The sequence below is a fragment of the Ammospiza nelsoni genome, chromosome 13 (assembly GCF_027579445.1).
Source record: "Ammospiza nelsoni isolate bAmmNel1 chromosome 13, bAmmNel1.pri, whole genome shotgun sequence".
NCBI classification, from domain to species: domain Eukaryota; kingdom Metazoa; phylum Chordata; class Aves; order Passeriformes; family Passerellidae; genus Ammospiza; species Ammospiza nelsoni.
Window position 1 is genome coordinate 19,138,622 of NC_080645.1, and position 26,379 is coordinate 19,165,000.

General features: G+C 48.0%; 1 protein-coding gene across 3 annotated transcripts in view; it reads left to right on the forward strand.

Moving 5' to 3' along the window:
• Window positions 1–5,801: 5,801 nt before the first annotated feature.
• Window positions 5,802–26,379, forward strand: part of CRISPLD2 (cysteine rich secretory protein LCCL domain containing 2) — a 30,324-nt gene continuing 9,746 nt past the window's right edge. The window contains exons 1-13 of one of the 3 annotated variants that reach the window (XM_059481572.1): window positions 5,802–5,957; window positions 10,048–10,371; window positions 15,982–16,100; window positions 18,260–18,392; window positions 18,498–18,613; window positions 19,907–20,007; window positions 21,185–21,343; window positions 22,219–22,279; window positions 23,114–23,180; window positions 24,112–24,242; window positions 24,409–24,452; window positions 25,340–25,412; window positions 26,080–26,155. In XM_059481572.1, coding sequence (XP_059337555.1) covers window positions 10,129–10,371; window positions 15,982–16,100; window positions 18,260–18,392; window positions 18,498–18,613; window positions 19,907–20,007; window positions 21,185–21,343; window positions 22,219–22,279; window positions 23,114–23,180; window positions 24,112–24,242; window positions 24,409–24,452; window positions 25,340–25,412; window positions 26,080–26,155 — 1,323 coding nt within the window. In that variant the 5' untranslated portion in view covers window positions 5,802–5,957; window positions 10,048–10,128. The remainder of the gene's footprint in view (window positions 5,958–10,047; window positions 10,372–15,981; window positions 16,101–18,259; window positions 18,393–18,497; window positions 18,614–19,906; window positions 20,008–21,184; window positions 21,344–22,218; window positions 22,280–23,113; window positions 23,181–24,111; window positions 24,243–24,408; window positions 24,453–25,339; window positions 25,413–26,079; window positions 26,156–26,379) is intronic. The other 2 variants (XR_009419349.1, XR_009419350.1) reach the window with 2 other exon arrangements.

Genomic DNA, 26,379 nt, shown 5'->3' on the forward strand with positions numbered 1-26,379 from the left:
GGTGTGTGTGTGTGTGGGTTTTGTTTTTCCTCAGGTGTGAATCCTGCCCTTGGAAACTCCAAAGGTTTCTGTGTAGCACTTCTCAAGGTGTAGGGAGCCTTCTCCAAATGAAGTGGAGATGATTTTTCTTTGCTTTTACAGCTTTTTGAAACTTCAGAAATGTTCCTGTTTTGCATTCAGGTGGAACTGAACTTGGAGGGGAGAGGGAAAGGGATGTGGTGGTCCCAGGGCTGAGCACTGAGCAGCCAGGAGGGGATGGAATTCCTTCTGTGTCCTCCTGGAACCCCTACACTGTTATTTCTGAAGCAGATGATGTTTTGTTTGTCTCTTTGTCAGCCAGCTGACATTGCCCTGGAGAACTTGTGGTAAAAATATTTCCTTGATCAGCTTTCTGATTTCTTTAAAATCTCCTATACATTATTTAATTCTCTGATGACCGTGGTGTTTTATCCTTATTTCATCATGGGATGGTGGAGGCTCCCTGGCTTGTCCTGACCCTTCTGCCCAGAGCTCTGGCTGCAGGAAGGAGCATCCTCCCAACCCCAAGGCTCTTTGGGCTGCTCCTGCTCTGCTGAATTACTTTAATGATGCTCTGGCATTGTTTTGGATGTCCAAATGTATTGTTATGGTTTTGCTGCTCATGCTATACTAGGTTTTTCTTATTTACAGGTGGTGACTGCTCGTGTTTTGGTGACATTCCACCAATTTCAAAACAATTTTCTGTGTAAAGCTCACTTGGATTTTGGCTGTTTGCAGGGAAAACCTCAGCTCCTGGAGCTGAGCCTGCTGGAGGATTGGTGCTCCCATCTCTGTGATGGGGAATTGCCCCAGAGCCTCACTGGTGAGAAATGGAAATCTTGGGGGATTGGGAGGTTGTTCCAAAAAAGAAAGAAACCAGGTTTTGAACTTATTGTTCTGTGCTGGTTATTATTCACATCCTGTTTCTGGAACCTGGTTAAAGTGGTTTTCTTTCAGCAGAAATCCTGGTTTTAATTAGTCCTGTACCTCTGTTGGGTATGTAATTAGCTCTATCCCCAGTGCATTGTGAAAAAGTGCATTTCTGATAGTGCAGCTTAACCTGAACAGTGCAGAGAAAACTGATCACTAATTAATATATTACTTAATAGAGATTACATATATTACCATTTTAAGAAATGACAATGAGTCATTGCCAGTTTAAAAATCAAGTGTTGAAATTGTCTCAGTATGAATTGACGTTGTCTCAGTGTCACTTAAAAGTGATTTTTTGCATTTTTTACTGAGGATATTACAAATGTATTTGTCACTAAAGTCATTCTTCTGCAGTGTATTAAAAAGGAAATAAAAGTATGTGGCAACAGTGATGTAGACACACAGCCACAAATTTTATTTTCTGTAGTAACTCCCTCCATTGTTGCAAAACAAGAGCTTGCAGCTTTTGATCATTTGCTCTGGGTGTGATTATGTAAAACAAAAACCCCAACAGCCTCTGATACACTAAATCCAGTGGTTGTTTGCTGAAGTTCAGACCAGATTTTGAGAAATGTTTGGGATTTTTTTTCTTAATGCACAACAAGTCCTGAAATTTCCAAAATGAGAAACTGGATGTGCAGCTCCAAAGGGCTGTGGGGAAAACCTTGTGCCATGAGGGAGATGTGCAGGGGAAGGCAAGGATGGGCTGGGGGAGGAGAGTTAATAAAGCCATGAGGTGTTTGGGGTGGGGGAAGGTGTTTTAAGTAGAAAACTGCTGTTTTCCACAATATCCTCTGGAGATGGTGTCCCTCAGGGCTGGGCTGGGCCAGGGCTGCTGCCAGGATGGGTCCTGAGCTGTCAGCAGAGTTTATCTTTATAAATGTGCTCTGAATCTGCTGCTTTTCACTAGGAATGAAGAGGGAGCCTTGGGATGTGTAGGGGATGTTCCCAACATGCTGGAGATTTGTGCAGCTGGGGTTGATTTCAGGCTGTCTTAATGACCCAGAGGATTTTTTGGAAATCATTTCTATTGGTGAATAACCAGATGTGGTGGCTGCAGAGCTTGTGGTAGCAGTTCAGCTTCTGCTCTGGGGTGACATCTCCAAAGGTGGGTGCTGGGTTCAGGGTCCTGAACTGTTCCAGTCTGCAGATGTGACCAGGGAACCTGTGGGAACAAGGTGAGTGTTTTTCATGGAATCCCAGACTGATTTGGGTTGGAAAGGACCTTAAAACTCATCTTGTCCCAGCCCCTGCCATGGGCAGGGCCACCTTCCACCAGGCCAGTTTGCTCCAAGCCCTGTCCAACCTTGCCCTAAACCCCTCCAGGGCTGGGGCAGCCACAGCTGTTCTGGACAGCCTGTACCTCACCACCTTCATAGAAAAGGATTTTGTGCATTTCAGTTCATATTTTACTTGTACTTTGTGCAGTCAGCGGTGCCCCCTAAATTTTCTTAAATTGCTGCAGCTCTCGTTCTTACTTCATTGTTTTACATGGACAGATTTATGGGGAGTTGTTTTCTTGCTCGTCATCAGCTGCTGAAGCATTTGGGGGAATATTCTTGAGTATGAGAAGGTGGAGAAGCTGCAGATGGACCCGGGTGGTCAGTCCAGGCTACCCCAAAACAGGAGAGCAGCAAGAAAGAACAAACAGGGGGCTCACAGTGCCAAGTAATAATTATGTATGGAAATAAATCCATCAATGCCTGGATTTCCCTCCTGTGATTTGGATCCCCACACTGTTAATTCATCTGCTGGAGTAGCATGGTCAAGAGAGGGGCGTCTCCACCCTGCTGGGGTGGTGGATGTGGCACGGATTTCTTGGCTCCCTCAGGTAAGGACAGCCCAGGCAGGAGGGGGATGTGAGCAGGCAGCAAATGGGGGGTGGGTGATTCCCCCAAACCTGAGCCTGGTGCCCAGCCCAGGGGGTGAATGCTCCAAACCTGAGCCTGGTGCCCAGCCCAGGGGGTGAATCCTCCAAACCTGAGCCTGGTGCCCAGCCCAGGGGCTGCTGCTTCCCCTGTGCTGTCACAAGCTCCTGCCCATCCCTGCTGCCACCTCACCCTGTTCATCCCCTGTGCTCTGGAGGAGTCCAACCAGGGGATCCCCTGCAGCTCTGTGCCTCTCACCCTGCCCTGCTTTGGGGCCATTCCTGCTGAGCTGTGTTTGAGTGGGAAATAAAGGAGCATTAATTCCAGTGGAGATCAAGACTCTCTGTCTGCCTGGTCAATTAGGAGGGCATAGGGAAATCTGTGTCTCTTCCCATTCATTGGCTATTACATTAAAACTCTCTCTGCTAATATATACTTATATATGCAGCCTGCTTTATGTGGCTTTTACCACATATGAAATGGAGACGTTATAATCAAGGCAGTAATAAGGAGGAATGATTAAAAGTAACTTCTGATTGTTTTGGCTTTGGTGGAACATATGACCCCAAGCTGCTGACTCAAGACAAAATGAGGTGGGTAAAAAATTCTTGTTCCAGGCTGTGCTCATCCATGAGCACAACCAGGCCCTGTGTGTGTCTTGTACAGTGAAACCATCCTGGTGTATATTAAAAAAATAAATTAAAAAATCAAATCTTTGTAAAGCAGCCAGGTTGATGGAGCAATCAGACAGCCCTAACCATCCTACAGGGATTCATTTCCCATAGGGATGTTTGTGGAGATTACAAAATACCAGATTCCTCTGAGGTCTGGAAATTATTTGTCCGTCGGTATGTGAGATATAAAATGAGTTAATTCAGCTTTATGGTAATTGGAGTGAGCGGCACCTTCTGAGGGCTGTGAGTCAGGGCTGGGAGCTGCCTGGTTTCGGGGTGGCAGCCTGTGTGGGGGCACCAGGGTTCACTATGTTGGGGTGAAACTCACTGTGTTTTGGGGAAATTAGGAACTGGGGGGGCATCTTGCAGCATCTTTCAGCTAATTAAATCAGTCTAGAGCAAACTCACTGATCCAGAGGGAATCAGAAGGGTTCATTCACTGTGTTGGGGTGAAATTCACTGTGTTTTGGGGAAATTAGGAACTGGGGGGGCTGCAGCACCTTTTAGATAATTAAATAATCCTACAGCAAACTCACTGATCCAGAGGGAATCAAAAGAGCAAGGGGAAAAAAAGAAAAAATAAGAGTATACAGTGATTTTACAGTAAAGCAGTGCAGAACCTTCTGTCAGCCCAGTCCTGGGTGGTCTTTGAGTTGCCTGTGTTGGTGTCAAAATCTGAGCTTTTTTTGGGAGCAAACTGCACTGAACAGCTCCTGGCAGGGCAGAAGTGCCAGGTCCAGCTGCTGGACCACGTGTTGCTGGTTCCCATACACAGTTTGTTTGGAGGTAAATAGAAACTCTTTGTAAATACAGCTGGGATGGGAGGGTGTGGGCAGGGGAAGAGCAGCCAGAGGGGCTGGTGTGGCTGCACCAGGCTGTGGGACTGGGGCTGGCTGGTGAGGACTGGCTGCCCAGCTCAGCTTGGAACGGTCTGGAAGATGCAACCCCAGTGGTGACAATCTGTTCCTGCTTGAAAAATCCTCAGGGAAATGGTGTCAGAGATGGAATCAGCCTCAGTGCTGACTTCAGAGGGTTCTTTCTTTGCTCAGAGCAGTGCTGCTCTCCCAGCTGCCAATATTTGCTGCTCTGCTCCTGCTCTGCTGAACGAGTTTGATAAATGTCCCTCTGCTTTCTGAGCGCTGCTGGGTTTGAACAAACCTCTGGGAATATCTTGTAAACTCCCTCCTAGTAAACAGTAAATAAAAGTGCTTGGTGTTTTGCCTGAAGGAAGAAATAAATATTGACTGCTTAGAAGAATAGAAGGACTTTTTTTTTTTTTCCCCAAAAGAACTTTGGAAAGAGGACAAGGCAGCGCGTTTGGGAAAATCAGAGCTGCTTTTCTTGGATGTGGCAGCTCCCAGGAGACGGGTGCTCCCCTGGCTCTGTGCTGGGTGTGGCTGGTGTCCCTCCTCAGGGGACATCCCGGGTTTGTGCTGATCCTGCTGGGATGCGGATCCCACGGGAATGCCGGGGATGCTGCTGCTGCTGCCGCGACGCGCTCGCCTTGTTACTCACGACAGCGCTTTGGGTTTTCCCTGTTTGTTTACTTCGAGAAAAAGGAAGGAACTTTTAGCGTGTCTTTTGCTCAATCGCTTCCTTTCACGGTGGGTAAAACCACGGAGCTGGATGCCAAGGCTGGAGCTGCTGGGCCATCGGCAGGGCGGTGAGTGCTGCCTGCGTGTCTCACCCACTTTGTGCGTTCCCTATTCCCTGCGCTCCCGCTCCCGTACCGGAGCAATGTCAGCTCCGGGAGAGCCCTGGCAGCAAACCAGAGTGCGATTAATCTGTTCCCAGCAGCAATCCGGCTCTGGAAATAAAGGGGGATGCCATGGGGTTTTACTGGAGGGGATGCAGCTGGGTGGGATTTCCCTGCGCGGAGCAGGCAGAGGGGACAGAGCGCTGCCTCCGGTCCCTTCCAGAGAAAATTCCTGTCTGGAATTCCCCTCCCTGGTCACCACAGCCCTCAGGGCAGTGTCGCGGTCCCCCCTGTGCCGGGAGGATTCCCCGTGCCCTGGAATTCCTGGCTGCGAGTCCCAGAGCTGGCACGGCACAGCACAGGCAGCGCTTTTATAGAGCAGGGCTGCCTCCTCCTCCTCCTCCTCCTCCTCCTCCGAGCCCCAGTGACCGCCCCTGAGCTCCTGCCTTCCCAGCCCCTCTCCCTGTGGCTTTCCCCCCCCTTTTCCCCTCCCTCTGCTCCTCGTTATTGCTCCACGCCCGTTGTCACTGGGATGATCCCGGGTTCCCCCCTCTGCCTGCAGAGCATAAATACCACCGGGCAGCCCTGGGAGGCTGCACTGCTCCGAGTCTGAGCACAGACCTTGCACATCTCGCACCTCCTCAGGCTTATTCCGTCCTTTTTCCCCCCTTTCCTCCTCGTTTAAATATTTCAAACACGTTAATTTATTTCCCACAAGCAGGCTTGGAGGAGCTGCAGTTACCTGGAGACTTGGAAGTACTCAGCAAGGTAAGTGTAAAGTTCAGTCCTGGCTGCTGAAATTTTGGCTTTAAGGGTGGTGGGAGTGCAAGAAATGACTCTGAAGAAGGCACAGTTTTAGTAACTTCTCAAAAAAGTTGCCTGGATGGTATAAAACAACTCAATACTGTCTGAGCTTCCCTCGCGTGTGCCCTGCAGAATTTAATGCAAGATTAAGAAGCGTTAATCTGGAATGAATGGGAGGAGTTTGCAAGTACAGGAGTGGATTTCTATGCAAATAGAGAATATCCAAGGGATGCTGCTGCAGTCCCCAGAGCTGATCCCTGTGGGCACATCTGTGTGCTCCAGGCTGCCTGTGTTTGTGCTGCTCTGCTCTCAGGTCCTGTAGGAAAGGAACTTCAGCATCACCACATGTGTCTGTCACCAGTGGCTTCTCCATGTGGCTTTCCATAGAAATTCACCCACTTGGGTTCTGTGGGAGAAATGGGAGATCCAGATGTGTTAACCCATGGCCTTGAAGATACTGAAACTGTGTGTGCCCAGTGCAATGCGTTACTGCTGTCCTGTGTCTAGGAACTTGTCATCCTCCTTGTCCTTGGAAGGCAGCACAATTCTGCACAGCTTGGGGTGTGTGCATCCCAGGGAAAGAGATGGCCTGGGGTTTCCTGCATCCTCTTGTGGCTTTATCCCTGGATTTCTTTGCATAGGTTAAAGTTGATCCCATGCTAACTCAGGTTAGAAGCTGATCCCAGGCTCACTTTAGAAGCTGACCCCAGGCTGACTCCCTTCTGCTTCCCTGTTTTAAACGCTCTTCTGACATCCTAAGCCAACTTTTCATTTTCCATCCTCGCCAGCTGGTGCCATGTGTAACTCCACAGGCCCTGGGATGTTTTAGCTGCAAATGTCACCCACAACCCAGGAGCAGGAGCCCACTCGTGTGCTTCACCAGGGGGGCAGTCAAAGCTCAGTGTCCCCAAGGAAAAAGGTGACCTGGGGACATGAATGCAGGATCAGCCTGCATGTGGCTTTAGCAGTGCCTCTGCCAGGCTTCAGATGGGAGCAGCTCTCCTGCTTTCCGTGCACAGCAGACACCATCCATTAGCTGGGGAAATAGCTTTCTAAAAATAACCTTTCCCTAAGTCCAGTGCTGCTCTTTAACTCCCTCAGACCCCAGAAGAAGGCCTCCCATTTCTCCCCACTTTGGACAGGCTTTCCAGCATATCCAGGAGTCCTTTTCTGCTGACTCAGTCGTTTCTGATGGCTCCCAGATGTTCACCTGGCACCAGTGTCAAGGGCCTGATGTGTTTAAAGGGAGCTCGTGCTCCTCTTGAACCCTCGAAATCAACAGCAGAGGCTTCCTCAGCTGACTGTCAGCTGATGATTTCCTGTGAATAATGTCAAACCCCAGCTCAAAGGCAGTGTGATTCTGTGATTTCAGCCTCCCTGGGTGATGCATTGCTGCAGCACACATGTCCCAGTGTTCATTTGCACCTGGGCACGGGGATACTGAGAGGCAGATGGATGGACATCTGAAATCTGTGACAGCTTTCTGAAACGTGAGCATCTTCCAGCTGCTTTCAATTAATCTGGCCAGGGAACTCTCTGCTCTCTGACCCCTTTGTCCTTCCTTGGGATGCTCAAGCTGAAGCAGAGGACAGGACTTGCACACCCCGAGTGAAATAGATTAAGCCAAAATTACCTAATTTTTAAGAGGTGCTGGTATCCTTTTGCTGGCAAGTGGGAGCCAGGGAAGCACATCCAGAGGAATAAAGCACATCCCCAGGAATAAAGTACATCCCGAGGAATAAAGCACCATCTGTTGGGAGGTTTTGGCTGCCTGGCCGCGCCAGACGCGCTGCGGAGCGCTGAGCGGGGCAGCTCCTCTGGCTCTCAGATGCTACAGCTGATTTTTTTCAATCTGCTCTCTCTGAAAGTTCAGTGTTTGCCTTAGATGGGAGGCGGATTTGGGCTCCCGTTCAGCCGAGGGCAGGCGGCCAAGCGAGGGGTGCAACGGGCGCCTCTGAGCGCCGGCTGTTCCTGCAGGGAGGGCTAAATGGCCACATTGTCAATGGCCCTGGCAATGCAGCTATTTTTAACCTCTCAGGGAAGTGCCTCAAAGTAGGAATTGTTCCCTGAATTTGGGTCAGACAGTCCACAAAAGCAGTTTGCTCCTTCTCCCCTACTCTGTTCAGCCAGGTTACAAAGTCGGGCTCCGGCCTGGGGGGAAGCGAATGCCGCAGGTGGGGCTGAGCAGGATGAGGTTAAAGGAGTGTCTGTCTGTCTGTCTGTCTGTCCCCGTGCCACCGACTGTCCTGCCCGCCAGGTGTGCCTGCAGCTGGGGACAAGGCGTGAGTGTTCGGTTTGCTCTGCAGAGCAGGAAATGATGGGGATTTGTTACCCAAACTGAGCAATGACACCCTGCATTGTTGTAGCCAGGCAAAGGCTGCCTGGAGAGAGGCTGTGAGGGCAGCTGGTTTTCATCTGCCTCGATGTTCAGGCCAAGAAAGAAGCCTCAAGCAGGGACTCTGTGTCTTTTGTGCAGTCAGCCAACAAGTTTTCGGGGGTTCTCAGAGGTTTTTTTGGGTTCCTGCCTGTGCTTGCTGCTGTTCTCCTCAGATGCTGCTCTAGTGGGTTAGGGAAACAGAGATTTGAGATTTTGTGCTCAAGTGCAGCTTTTAGCTGGGAGTTAGATGGCTGTTCCCTGCTCTGGTTGGCTTCCAGCTCCTCTGCTCTCAGTGTGTCCAAATCCCATTGGAGTCATTGGATGAAACTCCTCAAAAAATTCCTGTTAATCTGGGGGTTGTTTCCTGCCGCTGCAGAGGAATGCTTTCAGCGTGGCTTTCAACAGTGCTGTCAAAACCAGATCCTCACCTCATGCTGGGAAGCTTTCTCCCAGAAATTAACCCAAAGGAGGGAGATCCTGTGCTTGCTCTGTCTGTAGAGGTGCTTCTTGCCCCAGGTGGATTGATCCTGCTCCAGGGGCTCGGTGAGTGCTGCTCAGCCTCCTGTGAATGATCCAAACAAAACCAGCCAAGATGCTCAAGGATTGCTAAATTGGAGCACGGGAGGGGTGGAAGTGCTTGGGAATGACAGGAGGAGCAGGAGCTCTGTGGAGCAAGGGATTAAAGGAAGCTGCTCAAAGACCAGATGTCACTCTTGCACTGAGATGGACACAGGAGCAGGCGAGAGGCAGGGCTGTAGAAAAGAGAAAGAAAATTTAATTTAAAGGAACTGTGCGGGGTTTATAGAGTGATATGATGGGTTCTATTCGATTGGCTAACTAACAAAAACATCTTCTTCACACACTGTTCTTGAGAAGAACAGAAAGACGATGTAGAAAAACACCACTTGCAAATTGTTTATACTTAACAATTTATCACATCTTTCCAACTCTCTAAAATTCCTCGCAAGCCGCTGTGAGAAAAGCAGTTTTCTCTCTCTGTCCCACGGCATCCAAAGGCCCCTGTGCCGGTGCTGACGGCATCCGAGTGCCTGGGAACACCTAATCTGGCCGGGGGAGGGCGGCTGCTCCCGCTGCTCCATCACTCACATCCCGGGAGCGTCAGCGAGAGCCCCGGGTGCGTCAGTGCCAGCGGGGACCGCGCTGCTCCGTCCCGCGGTGACATTTCCCAAAACCAGCCGCTCTCATCCGGCCCTGCAGCCGCTCTGCTGCTGCCCCAGAGCGGCTCCTGGCCTGCCCGAGCTCCTCACCCACCTGGCCGGGGGTTTTGCTTTCCCTTTTGTTCATAAAATAGCGAATCTCGGCTTGGCTCTTTGGGGGATGGCTCCAAGCGTCGCCCTGCCTGTGGAGGGATGGAGATGGGGTTGCTCAGAGCTGATGGCATTGCGGGGTGGCAGCTCCACCAGGGATGCCAGGAGTGCAGAAAGCATCCTCCTGCATGCCTGGGAAGGGTTCACTCCCAAATCAGCATCAGTGGAACTCCCAGGTGGAATAAACTCTGAGTCCTCACCTGTTGTGGTGCTGTTTGGGTCTCCCTGCCTTTGGAGTGAGCAATAATTTCAAGCACCACTCTTTCCCAAGCTCAAATCCGGGCTGTGTGACCACATAAATGCTCTGGGATCTCCTGTGGCACTGCTCTGACTCTCTGTTTCTCCCCAGATTCCAGAGCTGCACTGAGCCAAGGGAGTCCCTGCAGGAAAACCCAGCATCATCCCCTTCACCTGTGCTTCTGCTGGCAGCATGGCTCCTGCCCTGCCCTGGGTCATTCCCCTTGGATGTGTGCTGCTGCTGACAAAGGCAGCTGAGAGCTTTATCCTGCCCAACTCGAGCCACCTGGAGAGCATCCTGAGCAAGTACCAGGATGGGGAAGCTCACTCCAGGTCCAAGAGAGCCATTTTGTTCTCGGACAGACAGGAGATCCTGATGCTCCACAATAAACTGAGAGGTCAGGTGTACCCAGTGGCCTCTAACATGGAATACATGGTGAGTCTAGAGCCTGATACATCACTTTATTTCCACTTTTTTTTTCTAACTGTATTTAAATTTTCCTTGTGGTGCGAGAGGTGTAGCAAATTTCCTCTGAAGTAAGTTTTTCTCAAGAGGTTTCCTGAAGCCTTTCATTCCAGAGTGAAGGATGCTTTAGATCTGTGGCCTGTTTTGCTTGGAAGGGGATGCTGCTGATGGGTCATCCAGTCCATCCTCTGCACAGTTCCAGAAGTGGTTCCATTATTCATAAAGGAGCATCTGGCCCAGCCCTGGATGCATCTCCGTTGATGGCAACTCCCCAGCCTGCCTCAGCAGGTTCTTCCATTACCTCCAGGTCATAAAAGCAGAAATTTCTCCCCAGTGTTTAACCCCTGCTCTCCCTATGAAAGCTTTCAGGCTGTTGTGGGGACACCTCAGTCTGCTCAGGTGATCTTCTGGTGGTTTTTGGGCTGCCAACCCAATGCTGGAGGTTCACCTGCCCTCAGTCACACAGTGATAACCTGATCTTATCAATGTGAGCCAAACCTCCACGATGCTCCTGGGAATCTGCACGGGACCACAGGGAAACGGGGCCTGAGGAATGTGGCTCCATCTGCAAAGGAATGGAAATAGCTGGAAAGGCTTTGGGAGTTCCTGGGTGCATGGGTCAGTGCTGTTGGGTTTTGTAGTTCAGGAAACCGAAATAAAAATCTGGTCAATGTATTCTCCTATTTTAGAGGCAGAACCTAAAATTTGGAGGAGTATGAAATATGCCTTTGCCATCAACAATTCACATGAATATTGTTTTTTTTTCACCTGATGCCAGAGACCCTACCTTGAGCTATTTTTGCCATGCCATCAAAATACTACAGGGCCACAAAACGATGTAGGCAAATAATTACTTTTTGTGTGCCTTTTCCCAGTGTGCAAATATAGTTCTGATCAAAACTGGCCTGACGTGCCCCTGCTGATGGATCAAATGATGGATGACTTGTTAAGGCCGTGTTTAAAAGGGTAAAAGAAGAGTAAACTTAAATGCAATATAAAATTGTCTGCCAGCTGTGCTGAAGTGAGGGCTGCAGATGGAAAATCCTGCCTTTTGTGGCTGCAGGGAGAAGGGGAAGAGGAGGGAGGGCAGGGGATGGTGAGGAAGGACAGCTGCCCCTCGCTCCGTCCCCACCAGCTGGGTTCTGCCAGAAATCCCGTGCCTTTCTAAGAACAAGGGATTGCATCCCTTTCTCAGCCTTATCCTGCAGGGAAGCACTGCCAGGAGAGGCCGCTTGAGGCATTTCCAGAGGGCAAACACGACGCAGGAGCTGCCCAGGGTGTTTTGGTTGGCCCTGTTTGGGCAGAGCCCCGGCCCCGCTGTTTGCACTCCTGTGTTTGCCTTTGCTCCGGGAGCTTTTCTAGTGGTTTTCATGGGTGATGCAGGGCCAGTGAAAGGGCCTTGTGTGCTCTGAAGAAAGGAGCTGAGTATGAGATGGTGCTGCTTGGAAGGGCTATAATCAGCCTTTCATGTGCTGGTGTTTACCCAGTAGGACTTGTAGATGCCATGTATATGCTGAACGGGGAATTTCTCTTTAATCCTTTGTCCTGCAGAGGACATTTCTCATTTGGACTCGTTTAAGAGGATGGTCTGTCTGTAGAGCCATGGATAAACTTTCCTCTTTCCCTTTGGTGCTGGAGTGGAGCTTCACTGGAGATGTGCTGGGATAATTTGTGGATGAGTGGGTAGAGCTTGTTCTTGCCCATCAACCTCCAACCACTCCCTTGTGAAAATCCTTTCTCCCAGCTCCATATCTGATGTATTTAAGTGGTCTAAAAGGGAAATGGGACCTAATATAATCTAGGAAGGGGACATATTTAACTGCTTGTGGATGAACTTCTGTATTGCACACTATTAATGAGAAAGCAAGAGCACAGTGAGTCTATTACTTATCTGGTGATCAAAAGAATTTTTATATACATGTGGGATAAAGGCAAAGTGGGCTGAGAAATGAAAAAAGAAACGGTTTAGCTGCTGGGTCTGTGTAATTAACTGAAAGCTAGCACAGGTATTCAGTGCTAATGGAAAATGAGTGAGCAGGGCACAACTTCCTGACAAAGCTGGGCCAGTTCAAAATTACCTTTACCCCTCTACCAGCTCCGTGATCGACACTTCCAGAGTGCATTTGGATGTTGAACAGAGGTGGGTGGGTGCCAAGGCCAAAACAAACTCCTTGTTAACAGTCCCAGAGTGAAAAGCACATAACGGACTCGGAGGAAAAATGACAAAATAGATCCTAAGGCACGGTGACCTTTTGGGATGGCTTAGTCAGATGCTTTCAGCAGTGATGAAAGGCAGGAATCTTTCCTCTTGCGGCGGCCCCAGAGACAGCTGGATAAAGAAAAATTGTTCTCAGTGCAGATTGCTGGAAGGAAAATAGTTTGTTTTCATGTATAAGGTATGCATCCTTCCTCTCAACTGTAAGGTGGCGGCTTGCCCTGTCAGGATGGGACAGTGCTTCTGTGGGGGTTAGCAATAGCATCTCCAGACCTCTGCCAGGACATGTCAGCCCTGGGGTTTGATGCCACTTTTAGAAGGAAGCTGTATTGCAGAAAGTCTGGGCTGGGGAGGAAAATGAGCGAGTAACCTGATCACTGCAATTCAGGTGTCTGGCTTTGGGTTTGCAGGCTCCTCAGGCTGAGGGAGCAGACTCCTTGTGGGATGCATTATTAAACCCGGGCCTACAAGTTGTGGTGGGATTTGTGTGTGTGCCATGCATATATTTTACATATACACCGTCCATTCCACTTTGAAAGGAGTAAAAAAAAAAAGAGAGTCCATGTGCTAACCCACTGGGAATCACACACACCCAAATAATTTTCAGCCTTTGCTTCTGAAGGAAGCTGAGCACAAGCTCATTGCCCCTCTGGCTTCAGTCATCTTCTTAGATACTGCTTTGAATATTGGCATAAAGAATTCTTGCAAATACAGCTGGGAAAGTCTGAAATCTCTTTTTTTTTTTTTTTTTTTTCTCCCCCTCTATGTTTATTGCTCTGAAATAATTCCAGCCTCCTGACCGCATTCGCGTCTGAGAAGCAAGAGGCAAATAACTGCTCTAATTTAGATGGGATGGCTTTGTAATCTGATGCCTGCAGAAAGGAGCTTCTCTCCTCATGCAGCAAAATCTGTGCAGAGATGGAGCTCTATTACCGCATCTGAGTAGGCGCAGCTGGTGAGAGAGAGACGGGGAATCTTGTTTCTTGAATCAGAAGGCTTGATTTATTAATATATGATATAATTCATTATAGTTATACTAAAAAGAATAAGGAGAGAGGTTTGCAGAGCTGCTAGCTAAGCTAAGAATAGATAGAAAAGAATCCACAACAAAGTTGTGTCCAGGGACTCAGTCCCCTAGCTTGCACTGGTGATTGGCCCTTAATTATAAACATAGAAAATGAGCCAATCAAGGTGTTCCTGTTGCATTCCACAGCATCTGATAATAATTGTTTACCTTCTCTTCTGAGGCCTCTGCCTTCCAGAAGACACAGAAATCTGAAAGAAAGGATTTCTGTGGAGAAATGTCTGCGACAGAGCTCCGTCCCAATTACCTGTTAAGTGTCTCTCGTCCGAGTTCATTTATTTTATCCGCAGGCATCAAAGGGAGACACAGCACGAACGCTCGCGTTAGTTCCCATCTAATAGCCCGTTGCTCAGGACAGCTCTGCATCAAATTAAGAAATTTGGAACATCTCCGCCTGCGGGGCTGCAGGGAATGGAGCTGGGTAGGAAGTCTGAGGAGCTGGGAGTGCAGAACAGCTTGGGAGAGTGTCTGTGGCTTTGGTGCTGGATGGGAGGGCAGCTGCGAGCCCACAGAGCGGGAAACCACAGAAAGCTGTGTCTGCTGCAAGAGGGCCGGGGATGTGTGGTGGGTCTGACCCCATCGCTCCCAAGGAGCTGAGAAGGAAAATGGTTTGGTCCCCCGTGTCAGAGCTGTGTCCACACGGGGTTGAATTTTCTTGGTCGCTGCTGAGTCCAAAGCCAAGCTGGTGAGACTGGGGCATCTCTGGGATGCTGAGAGTGCTTCACTCTTCTGTAAGCTCAGTGAGATGAGGTCATGTTGGTCTCTCTGAGACAGTGGAGACACACCAAGCTCCAGGAGACACTGCATTTTCCTGTTGCCTTACCAGGGATGCACAGTCCTTCCCCATCCCAGCTACAACTGCCTGAGAGTGTGCAGATATGCTCAGAGTGAACACTGGATGGTTTGTAAATGTGTTTGATGCCCTGCAGCCCTCCAGGTCCTTTGAAATGTTTGAGATCAGAAGTTGCTTTTCTTCTGGAGGAGACAGGACTTGGGAAGAGCAGCTGGTTGTGATGGTAAATGTCCAGAGAGGACAGTCTCGTGCTGGCATGTGGACGGGCTGGGTGCACATTGCAAGACCTCTCCTCTCTTTGGTTTCATTCGTAGGAATGTGTGGTAACATTTTAATCCCAACGAATTGTCCTCTAAGGGCTGCCATGAATAGAGCAGCTGTCAGTAATTACACAATGAATTCAGGGCACTGGCTGCTGGGCCCAGAGAGCCTGGCCTTTAGAGCAAATGCTCTCCTGGGCAGCAGAACCAGCAGAGGAGCTTTCCTGTTTGCCTTTGTGTCATGCTGCAGCTCTCCTTTGGATCACAACACTGATATTCGATGAGCAGTGATCTCACCCCAGCATCCTGCCCTCAGAAATGGGATTTGTCACTTCTAACGTGATGCCTGCTTCAGTGAGAGTGGAAAAAGCTTAAAAAACCCTGGGATGTTGCCACCTCTGATGTATTCCACTGGTGGACTCTCATTTATTCTGGAAGGAGAAGGGGAGCTGAGACTGAGAGCCTCAGACCCACAGTTCTTGATGAAGGGGTTGGATCAAGGATCTCCAGCTGTGTGGTGGTGGAGGTAGTGGAGCTCTCACCTGGTGGGAAAGCCTGGAGATATCCCAACAGTAAGGACAATGGATGAAAAACCATCCTGGAAAATCAGCAAAGCACTGAGTGTGTGTCAGAACTCCTGCAGGACTCAGAAATGTCACATGGTCATGTTGGAGATCATGGGACCCCAGAAATATCTGCCATGTTGGTGATTATGGGATCCCAGAAATGTGTATTATACTGGGGATCATGGGATCTCAGAAATGTGTGTCATGTTGGAGATTATGGGATCCCAAAAATGTGTGTCATGTTGGAGATCATGGGATCTCCAAGTTTGAATTTGAATTTTCAATTTTTAAAAAATATATGAGGAAACCAACTGCCAAGAATATCTCGTGGCTCAGGGTGGATGGTCTGGATGTGTTCCTGAGGTGTTCCCACGTGGGTCTGTGTGTTTTCTGATGAACTGAGGGAAGCATTTCCTCAGATGCATGGCATCAGCTGGGGAAAATCATCAACCCTTCAGTGCCCTGGACTTTCACAGCAGGGGAACATGCTGAGAAATGGGATTTTAGCACAGAAACGTGGTGGCTTCACCAGGACAGGCCAGAAATAAGGGTGGTGGTCTGTACCTTAATCTTTCTCCACTAACTGCTGTTGGTTTAATCTCTTGATTTAGCATGTTTGAGATGCAAAACTGACCTGTTCTTTTCTCTCCCCACCCCTGCAGACCTGGGATGAGGAGCTGGAGAGGTCAGCACACGCCTGGGCTCAGCAGTGCATCTGGGACCACGGGCCCAGCGACCTCATCAGGTCCATTGGGCAGAACCTGGCTGTTCACTGGGGCAGGTAAGGCTTGGGGTGCCACAGGACCATTGCAAAGGGTGACTTATGGGCCCTCCTTTGGAGGGAGACTGCTGGAAATGTTTGCTCTTTTCTTGGTGGAGCGCTGGGGAGGTGGGAGAAAACCTGGGGGTCATTAATTGTGATTAATTGTGATTAATTGTGATCAGTGGGATGGGTGTCATGGTAACTCCTGCAGCCGCCTTCCACTGAGAGTTCCCAGCACTGATTTTGGGCTCCTGCATCCACCTGGATCTGGGGGTAGCTCCTCTGTAACACACTCAAAGTCCCTCCTTCTCCTTAAGGAGAACAAGTACAGAAATCTGAACCCTTGCTCCTAAATCTGCTGTTTCAGGGGGTTCTGGCATCATGCAGCTGAAGGCTGAATTCTCTCAGAAGCAATGTCTGCATTCAGCTCAGAATTTGTGTCTGCATTCAGCTCAGAATTTAATTCTCTCTCGCTGTGTTTTCCATAAATATTTATCCGGCTCCTGATTTTTCTTTACTGAAAACACTTTGTAGGGTTTTTATTTTTTTCCAGTTCCTGGGACAAGTAGTTAAATTAGAGTCATTAACCCAGTTAGGAAAGCTGACATGAAGGCTTCCAAAGGGATTTTCCTCTCCATCTCAAGATGAAATTTGTTTATTGTTAAGCCCCTGTTTTTAAGCTTGCTATAGGTTAAACCTGCTTTCCACAGCAAATATTTTGTACTTGCTCAGGAGCACTGAGCATTTCCCCCCCCCTCCCATTTCCTGGGTGGAAGTCCAGTTATCTTTGCTGTAAATCAGGTAGAACTTGGTGGAAAGCAAAGGAAATTTGCTGGTGTGAAATTAGCCGGATGTAAAAATTGGGCCCATTTTAATGCTTGGCAAGTAGAGTGGTTAATTAATTGGAAATCAAATCAAAAGATGGTGCTGTTCTTGGCTGTCCTACAAGTGCTCAGGATGGCCATGGGTTCCTGATGGAGGAAGATCCAATCTTGCTCCCTTTGAGGTCCCTGAGAGGAAAGAAAATTCAGATTTATCTCAGCTTTTTCAGGAACGGGCCACGGCTTGATTGCCTCCATTTCCTCTCCTGTAAAATAGGACTCGGAAAGAATTTGCCTCATGACATCATGAGATGGATGTTTTTGAAATACTTCTAATGAGTGATTTTTAATGAAAAGTTGGCTGAGGGGATAAGCTCCAGTGGGTAATGATATCATTTGGAATTCTGGCAGCTGGCTTGGTGTGAGCTGTTGAAAGCCATCAAAAAGCAGTGGGCTTGGTACAGATCATTGTGTGTGAAGTGTGTATGAGTTTGTACAGGTGGTTTTAACACCATCTGTGCCCCCCAAACAGCACAAACGGCATCAGACTGTGATATCTGAGGCAGAAATTACACACAGGGTATAAAGGGGCTTGGTGCAGGGGAAAATTGCTGCCAAAAAAAGGCAGGAGAGGAGTGCAGAGCACAAAGTGCTTCACACCAGCTCCGGGTGGGATGTGTGTGAGGAAAAGCCCACTCACTTTCAAAGTTCTTGCAGTATTGGCTGTGAGTTAACTCCCAGATTTAGCAAATTGCCCCCTGGTAAAATAGGTACACGATGGCTTTTGGTTTAAGATCTTTGGCAAAGCCTAGCTTGTGTTTACTTTCAAAACACAACTTCCCGCCAAACTAGAAGTTATTTTGTAGTTGAGTGGAAAAGTGAGAGGGCATTTCAGGTCAGCAGCACTTGAGGATCATGTCAAACCTATAAATAATACAGAGTCAGGTCAGGCTGTGAATCTGAGGGAAAAAATCATAGAAGCACACAACAGTTTGGGTTGGAAGGGACCTCAAAGATCTTTCCAGCTCCAACTCTCCTGCCATGGGCAGGGACAGCTTCCACTGTCCCAGGGTGCTCCAAGATCTCTCCATCCTGGCATTGGGCACTTCCAGGGATCCAGGGGCAGCCACAGCTTCTCTGGGCATCTGCCCACCCTCACAGGAACAATTCCTTCCCAATATCCCATCTAACCCCTCAGCTTTAACATTTTAAAAACCCTTTTTTTTGTTTTGTTTTTTTTTTTTTTTTTTTGAGAGGGGGGTTATTTTTGGTTTTTTTGGTGGTTTTTTTTTGGTTTTTTAATTTGAAATCTTCTACCATCGCATCCTGACTCCAGCTGCCTTTCCCCCCCTTTAGGTACCGATCTCCAGCCTTCCACGTGCAGTCCTGGTACGATGAGGTGAAGGATTACACCTTCCCATACCCCCACGAGTGCAACCCCTGGTGCCCAGACAGGTGCTCAGGTGCCATGTGCACCCATTACACCCAGGTAAAGCACTCCAGGGGCTCTGCACCCACACTCCCCACATCCCCCCCCCCCCATGTCTGGAACGAGCTGATTTGCTTATTTTCAACAACCACTCTTCCCTTACAGATAGTCTGGGCCACCACCAACAGGATTGGCTGTGCTGTGAACGTCTGCAAGCAGATGAATGTGTGGGGGGAGATCTGGGAGAACGCCGTCTACCTGGTCTGCAACTACTCCCCCAAGTAAGGCAGAGCAGCTGGGCCCCCTCCAGCCCTCCCAACACTGGCAGCTGCCTCAACCAGCTCTGGGGAAGAGATTTCAGGCAGTCTAGACTGCTGGTTGTGCTTTAAATTTCTTTTCTTTAGACAGCAGCGCTGTGCTGGTTCAAAGCTACAGAGAGAGCGTTGCCTGGAAAACTGAATGGGAGGCTGGGGCCAGGCTGGAGCTTTGATGTCCCTGCCACGGGAAGGGAAAGGAGGAGCAGGAGATGGAGCTGGCTGCTGAGCAAGGCTTGCTCTCTGCTGTCACAGGGTGGGAAGGGATGGGGTGGTGGTGGGTGCCAAAAAAACCCTGAAACAGCTGCAGCAGTCAGGATTTCACCGGCTCGACGGTTTGATTAAATTTCAAAATGAAAATCATATTTCTTTGCCTACTACATCCAGGAGGAGTTTACTACCTGGCAATGGCAGTTGAGATTTTCTGGTTTAATGGCTAATAGGAGAAACATTCCCACTCCAAGCCCTTGGCAATTTAAAACTTCAAAACAAAACAAAATAGGGAAATCTCTGTATGCAAACGGAGCGGCTTGGGGAGCACCTGACTTCAGGGGATCGCAGAGCAGGATAATGCAAAGGAAAAAGAAATGTGGGGCTGCAGCTCTCTGGGTGGGTTCTCTAGGCCCCTCTCCCCACATAGGATGAGCACATTTTGCTCCTGGTTTGGGGGGATTTACCAGCCTGCTGCTCCTGAGGGATAACAGCATCTCCCACAGAGCCCCCTCAGCAGGCTGGGAGATTTACACGTCATCCATTCAGAGCTGCTGCATGGAAAAACATTTTATTTCTGCAGTTTCTGCTTAATCTCCTCTCTCTGGCACCGGTGCACATTGTCCTCATGTAGCCTTATAGGTGGAGACAGCTCAAAGAGCATAACCCAGGAGTTTATAGGCACAGCTTAACTCCAGCTCCTTCAACCTCCCCATCCCCTAAAACCTGCAGGACAGGAGGCCAAAATGGGCTGATGTTTCTGGGGAGTTTCGTTTCTTCAGAAAAATGCAGTAATCCATTGATTTATTTCTGTTCACATAAGACCCTGGTGTTGATACTGGAATGTAATATAAAAGCAATATGGCACATGATTTAGCAAACCCCTAAAAAATGTCATTTTAGAGATGGAACAAGCAGGAACGTCTTTCCTACAAGGCTTGTTGTTTAGTCTCTGTTTATTTGCTGTAGGCCAGGATGGTGTTTCTGGGTTTGGAGGCTTGGAAGGGTGTCTGGGTGTCTGATGGGTGCTCATTTCTCCCGTGCTCCCAGGGGCAACTGGATTGGGGAAGCTCCGTACAAGACCGGCCGTCCCTGCTCCGAGTGCCCTCCCAGCTATGGGGGGAGCTGCCAGAACAACCTCTGCTACAAAGGTACCTGCTGGGGGCTTGGGGCACCTCTGGGGTGGGGGGCAAGGCCGGAGCAAACAGGTGGGAGCTTCTAATTGGAGCCAGCCACATCTTCACGCCCCTCTTAATCAGCCATCCTCAGTATTCCGATGTTGGGACACGTGGGAGATCATCAGCCACTGAAAGCAGGAATCCCTGAGCTGCTGAAAGTCTGGAGCTGGGATTCAGCACGTTTTCCTGGGGAAAACAGAGAGTTTGGGTGGGGAGAAGCAGCTCTGAGCTCCCATGGGTTTGGCCTGGGCGCTGTAGGGTGTTTTGAGCGCTGGCAGGAGCGATCCCATCCTGGTGGGGTTTGCTGGGGAAGAACATTTGCTGGAATGTTCTCCAGGGCTTGGCAGAGGCATCCTGGGAGGGCAGAGCTCGGCTGCCTGCCCTGCGCCTTCAGGGACCCATGGTGGAGCCTTTGCCTCCCTCCCCACCTTTCAGGGTGGGGGATTTAAGGGATGGTTTTCAGCTTTTCAGGGATGCAAAATGAACCTGGCGATTCGTGTCCCTTGGAGGAGAGGAGGGGGATCCTGAAGGGTTTTTCCTGACCTGTGGAGAGTTTTTGGAAGAGAAGTCAATAGGATAAAACATGTTATTAGGGTGAGCCCTCCAGCAGCAGCATCCAGGATCTCCTGGGGCCATTTCTCTCCTCCTCAGTGTTTTGTGTCCCAGAGAGCTGAGCTCTTTGAAAACAGAGAGATTCCATGGAGACTTGCCCAAAGTGAATTTTGCTGCCACCATGCACTTCCCATTTTTTATCTTGTGGGGTTTGAAGGAGGACCCCAGGGTGCAGGTGGGCTCCAGCAGAGAGAGAAGGAGGGGGATGCCCTGATGGAATATGAGCCCCTTCAGCAAATTTGAGTTTTCCTCCAGAGGGAAGAGCTCAGTGGGAAACAGAGGAAGGAATGGCAGTTCTTTTTTTCATTAATGAGCGAGGATTCCTTCAAATCTTTATTGTGAGATGCTGTAAATGCTGCTTCATGTGCAGAGGAGCAGGGGAGGGGTGTCCTGTGCTGCCTCCAATTGGGCATTTCTGACCTCCCAGCTGCCTAAAAGCAGATCCTTGTCCAACCAAACCATCCCCACTGACCGTGAACCTGACCTGCCCACCAGTGGGAGCACACTGTGATGATTTTGAACCCCCTTTTCTGCCCAGATCACCGCTATGAAGATCCCATCATTGCTGAGACAGACGAGACCAACGAGGTGGAGATCCCGCAGGTGGCCGAGCAGAAGCCCGTGCAGTTCCACCTTCCAGAAAACAAACCCAGCAAAACCATCAAGCCCAAGAAAATCACCCCAGAATCCTATATGAGTAAGACACAAACTTTCACTTTTTCTTTCTCTCTTTTTCTTTTTCTCTTTTCCTATGGGTTTTGAAGCACCTCAGTGGGAAAAGGTGTGGGAAGTGATGAGGAGGATCAGGGATAAAGAAACTGAGAGGATGTTTGAGTGGAGGGAAGGTGATCTGTGTGAAAATTCACTGTGTGAACATTTCAGCTGTGCAGAAAGCTGCTGGAAGTGGTGAGCAAAGCTCTCAGAGCATCCCTGTGGCCTCCTCTGACTGACTCCAACAGTCCATGTCCTCCTGATCTCAATAAAATATCAATGTACCAAAAGTCCCCGTCAATCAGTAATACATTTAGGAAATACTGGTTTTATTTCACCTTTAGAAACTCTACACCCAGCACTTACCCTTCTTCGCAACTTTTCTGGGGTTTATGGCTTGTTTCCTCTGTATTCCTTGCTGGGGAATATTTCTGAAGTTGTTTGTGGAGCTGCTGGTGCTTCCTGAGCTGTTTTCCAGCCGCTGTTAATTAAAAGACACCAATTGAGAAAACAAGGTGGGGCAAGCCAGAGGGCCCTTTTCAAGCTTATCAGCCAGCATCTGGAGAGTCTGTAATTAAAAGGAGAATGAGAGCTCTGAGTGCAGACCTCGGGCTGCAAATCAAAGCCTTCAGCTGTCAGCTGCATTTTCCTTGCTAATATTCCACAGACACCTGTCTCAGGTGAAGGGCTAAAGAGACACCAACTGCTCCAGGCTGCGTAAAATCAGATTTTATCTTGCTGCACCAAAGACCTCCAGGAAAGATGTGTGGAGCTTGCTCATTTCTGTAGCTCAAGAGCAGGCTGAGCAATTTCTTTTTCTAAAAAAATGTATTTATTTGAGTTTTTTTTTTTCCTCCCCAGCACAAGTCATTACCTGTGAAACCAAGATGAGAGACAAGTGCAGAGGCTCAACGTGCAACAGGTAGGGTTTTGTTGATACTTCTTGGAGTGCTGAGGGGAAAAGTAAATAAATATTTACTTTTTATTGCTATAAATATGTATAATAAATAAGAATACATTGATAATAATATATAATATATATATAATATATAATGTATAATGTATAATGTAGAAATGTTATATATTTATATATTATACATTATACATTAAATATTATCTTTAATAAATATTTAATTTTAATTAAATTAATATATTTAATAAATATTTATATTTTATTACTAAATATTATTCAATTCTTGCAAACATAGGATATATTCCACTATATATTTTTGTGACTCTCTAGGTAGATCTCTTTAGGAAAAACCCCAAAACCCAACAAAAAAAAAAATTCCCTAAATTTCTCTTAATTCAGGCCTTCAGCCTAGCCTGGCAATAAGGTGATTTGGATGATTTTACTCAGCCATGATGACCCACAGCTTCAGGTGTCCAAAATAATTTAATAAATTTCAGCAGAGTCATTTTTTGAGCCTTTTTCATGCATTCCACTGCTGCCCAAGGTAGACCAATAATTCATGGCTTGTCCCCTCCCAGCCAGTGCAGAAGTTCTGGTTGAGGTTTGTGCAGAGAACAGGACAGTTTATCACTTGGAGAAAAACCAAATCCACAGAACCTAAATATTGGTCGAGCTCTCAAGGAGGGTGGAGAAACTGTTTTAAAAAAGCAGCTATTTTGCAATCTTGTTTTAAAACAGGAGAGCTACGTGAAATGAATGGAATGACTATAAAAGTGCAATAGAGTCAAAGTCTGTTTTTCTTGAATTGTTTTTTCGCCACCCTCAAAGATAAATATCTTTTAGGTATTTGTGCCCAGCTGGCTGCTTGTACAGTAAGGGAAAGATCTTTGGAACATTTTATTATGAAAGTGTAAGTACCTTTAAATAGCTGCTGGATGTAATTTGTGGGAGGCAGTGGGAATGACAGGAATGGGAAATGCCAGCCATTCTGCTGTAATTTGGCTTTTCATGCTCTCCGCTTGTGGGGCTGTAAAATGGTGCTAATGAAGATTATCTGTATTTTCCTCATCTTGCTGTTGAAACAAGGGGAGGCAAAGTGGCTCCAGATGTGATTGTGTCAGGAATTGTCCTTAATGTCCCATGGAAAGTGAGGGAGGAGCATCAACAGGCAGCTCCTACAAAGAACTCTTTGCTCCTGTCATCTGAACAGAAACTTTATATCAAAAAACACTGCTAAATTCTGTAACTAAATATTTTGCTTGGTCTTAAATTAGTAAGATAATTTATAAATAAAACATAGCACCATTTCCTCATCGAAACTGCTTTTTGGGGTGAAGGAAGTTGGAAGATTAAAGGGTTTTTTTTTGGTAAAATCAGGTTTTCTTTCCCTGTTCCAACTGCTGGTGCGTGACTGCATCACCCCTGATGTGTCTGTGCCCTGGAAATTCTGTGATTGCAGACACCCAACCCCTCCAAGTGGCGTCAGCAGAAATATTTTGGGTTTGAATATTTTCTCGAGAACTGGAAATATTTCAGACTGGTCGCTCGCTTCCAACACTGCTTTTCCTCTAAATTGTATTTAAATGTATGGTTTTGTTATTAAAAAAAAAAAATCTTACCATTCAACCAGGCAGTGCTTAAAATAATAGTAATAAAAGAATCTGTATTGGGAGAGGAAGATTTAACAACCAGATTCCAAAGGAGTGTACTCAGCTTATTTTCCACTTGGTGCTCTGGTGGTGGTTTCATTTCTCCTCTGTTTTTCACGTAGCTCTTGGGCAGCGTTGCTCTGTGAATGGGATTTATTTTATTTCATTTCACATCTATTTATCTCCTGTCAGTCCTCCAGCATATGTCGTGCTGCAATCCACTATGGAATCCTGGACAACAAGGGAGGGCTGGTGGACATCACCAGGAAAGGGAGGACTCCTGCTTTTGTGAAATCCACCAGGAACGGTGTGGAGTCATTCAGGTACTGCCCTCACCAAAAACTGTTGGCATTACCTTTAAATACACCCAGATATTCAGTCATTTAAGCAAATATTCAGTCATTGCTGCTGTCATGTAGACACCGTGGTCCAAATAATTTTACTCTGCTTATTTTTTTTAATAATATTTTTTGTTTGCTTGTTTTACAGGAAAAGTAAACCTTCAAATGCCTTCATGGTTTCCAAAGTGACAAGTAAGTTTTAAATGTTGAGGGGAAAAAAATATTATTGGTGGGGTTTTATGGGGGACTTGAAAACATAATTCCTTTCAGGGCTCTTTTTCATTTCCAGTGGTTGTGTCAAATGGTTCTGTGCCACAGCCAGACCCTGGAGTGGTGGTCTGGGGTGATCAGAATCTTAGGGTGACAGCCCACCCACCCTGGGCAATTCTACCTCATTTTCCTGGGAGGAAAGTAGAGAAATAGGTGAAAATGGGCCGATTCCAGCAGCATCTCCTGCTGATGCATTATGGAGGGGTCCAGCTGCTGGTAGTGAAGGGGTGGAAGTTGAGCCATCCGTCTTTAAAGCTTCAGTTAATTGTCAACTCTTAGAAAAACTGAAAAAAAAATATATAGTGGCTAATGTCCCAGTGCAGTAATGTAATGACAAACACAATTCATGTGAAATTAGTTTTTAACACTGAGTCATCACATTTCTGATGGGCATACAAATAAACACTGCTCTGCTTTTTAAACAATTCCCACTTTCTGAATACCTTTGAAGAATTCCTCCAGTGCAGAACCATCCTTGTGATGAGATCCACCCAAGCCCCTCTCAGGGAGAGCTGTAGGTGTCAGGATATTTGGGCTCCACATCTGGAGCTGCAGCAAACCCAGGTGTTGTGGATCAGCTGTTTGTCTCTTCTGAAAGCTGTGCCCTTTTCAAGTCCACCTTGTATTGTGGTTGTAGGATTCCTGCTGTAGAGCTGGTCAGCCCCATCCTGGGATCCTGCTGCTGGAGCAGCTTTTCTCTTGGTGCTCGAGGGTCCCACCTAATGCATTGAGTGGCTCTGACTTGCGTTTTCTGCAGCAGCCTGAGCTTTTGGGTGTAATAATTTGCCTTTCCCCGTTTATCTTGGCAGCACAGACTCTGGATTGTTACACCACGGTAGCTGAGCTGTGCCGCTTCAAAAAGCCAGCGAGCCACTGCCCAAGGTAACACAGATCTCTGTTGGGTTAAAAACCTCTGTCCTAAATGAGGGGCAGCTTAACAGAGGTGCTGAGGGCCCTGAATTTGAGGACTGGTGGGAGAAGAGCTGGTCATAATGGCTGAACTGGAGGAGGGTGTCGGGAATTGTGTGTTTCCTCCTGCCACCATGCTGTTCTTGGCATCACTGTAGAAAATTCACTTCATGTTTTTAGATGGCTTCAGTAACATATCAGCCAGGCTGCACAATCCTGTCTCAGCACACTCTCATGTGTGAGTGTGCAAATGCACACTCGTTGTCTTTTTGCTTCTGCATTTGGTGGGTTTTGGATATTTTTGGATGTTTTCCTTTCCACCTTAAAACGTGGAAGAAGTTTGTTCTGGAAACTGTGCAGGAGTAAGTGACAGGGCAGGGGGGCACAAACACATGCAGAGATTTATGTGCAAAAATACAGGTAGTCCCCCTTGAAAGGGTAATAAAAGACCAACCCCTCTTCTGCTGGTCCAAATCCCTCTATTTGCAGCTCTGCAGCAAAAACCAAATGTCATCTGAGGGGAGCGAGTAATCAAATTCACTGTTGCCACCTGCAGACCAGATGCAGGCACTCGAAATCTCCCTGGAATGCAGCTGGCCTTCCTGTGCAGCAGAATCAATCTGAATCCATTGTTTTCCAGGATTTACTGCCCTGCCCACTGCAAGGACGAGCCGTCGTACTGGGCGCCCGTGTTCGGCACCAACGTTTATGCAGATGTGAGTCCAAACCTCTCCCTGCACATCCTGACTGCCCTGTCCCACAGCTGGGCTCACCCTGGGCTTCAGGGGAGAAATTCAAGCTCTCTCGTGGTTATTCCATGTGGGGATGGGAAAAAGGGGGTGAAAGATGGGGTCAGCAGGCTTGGGGAGCCCTTTTGGTCTCCATACGCTGATTTATTTGGAAGGATTTGGATGTGTCACTCCATAGCTCCTTGAGTTGG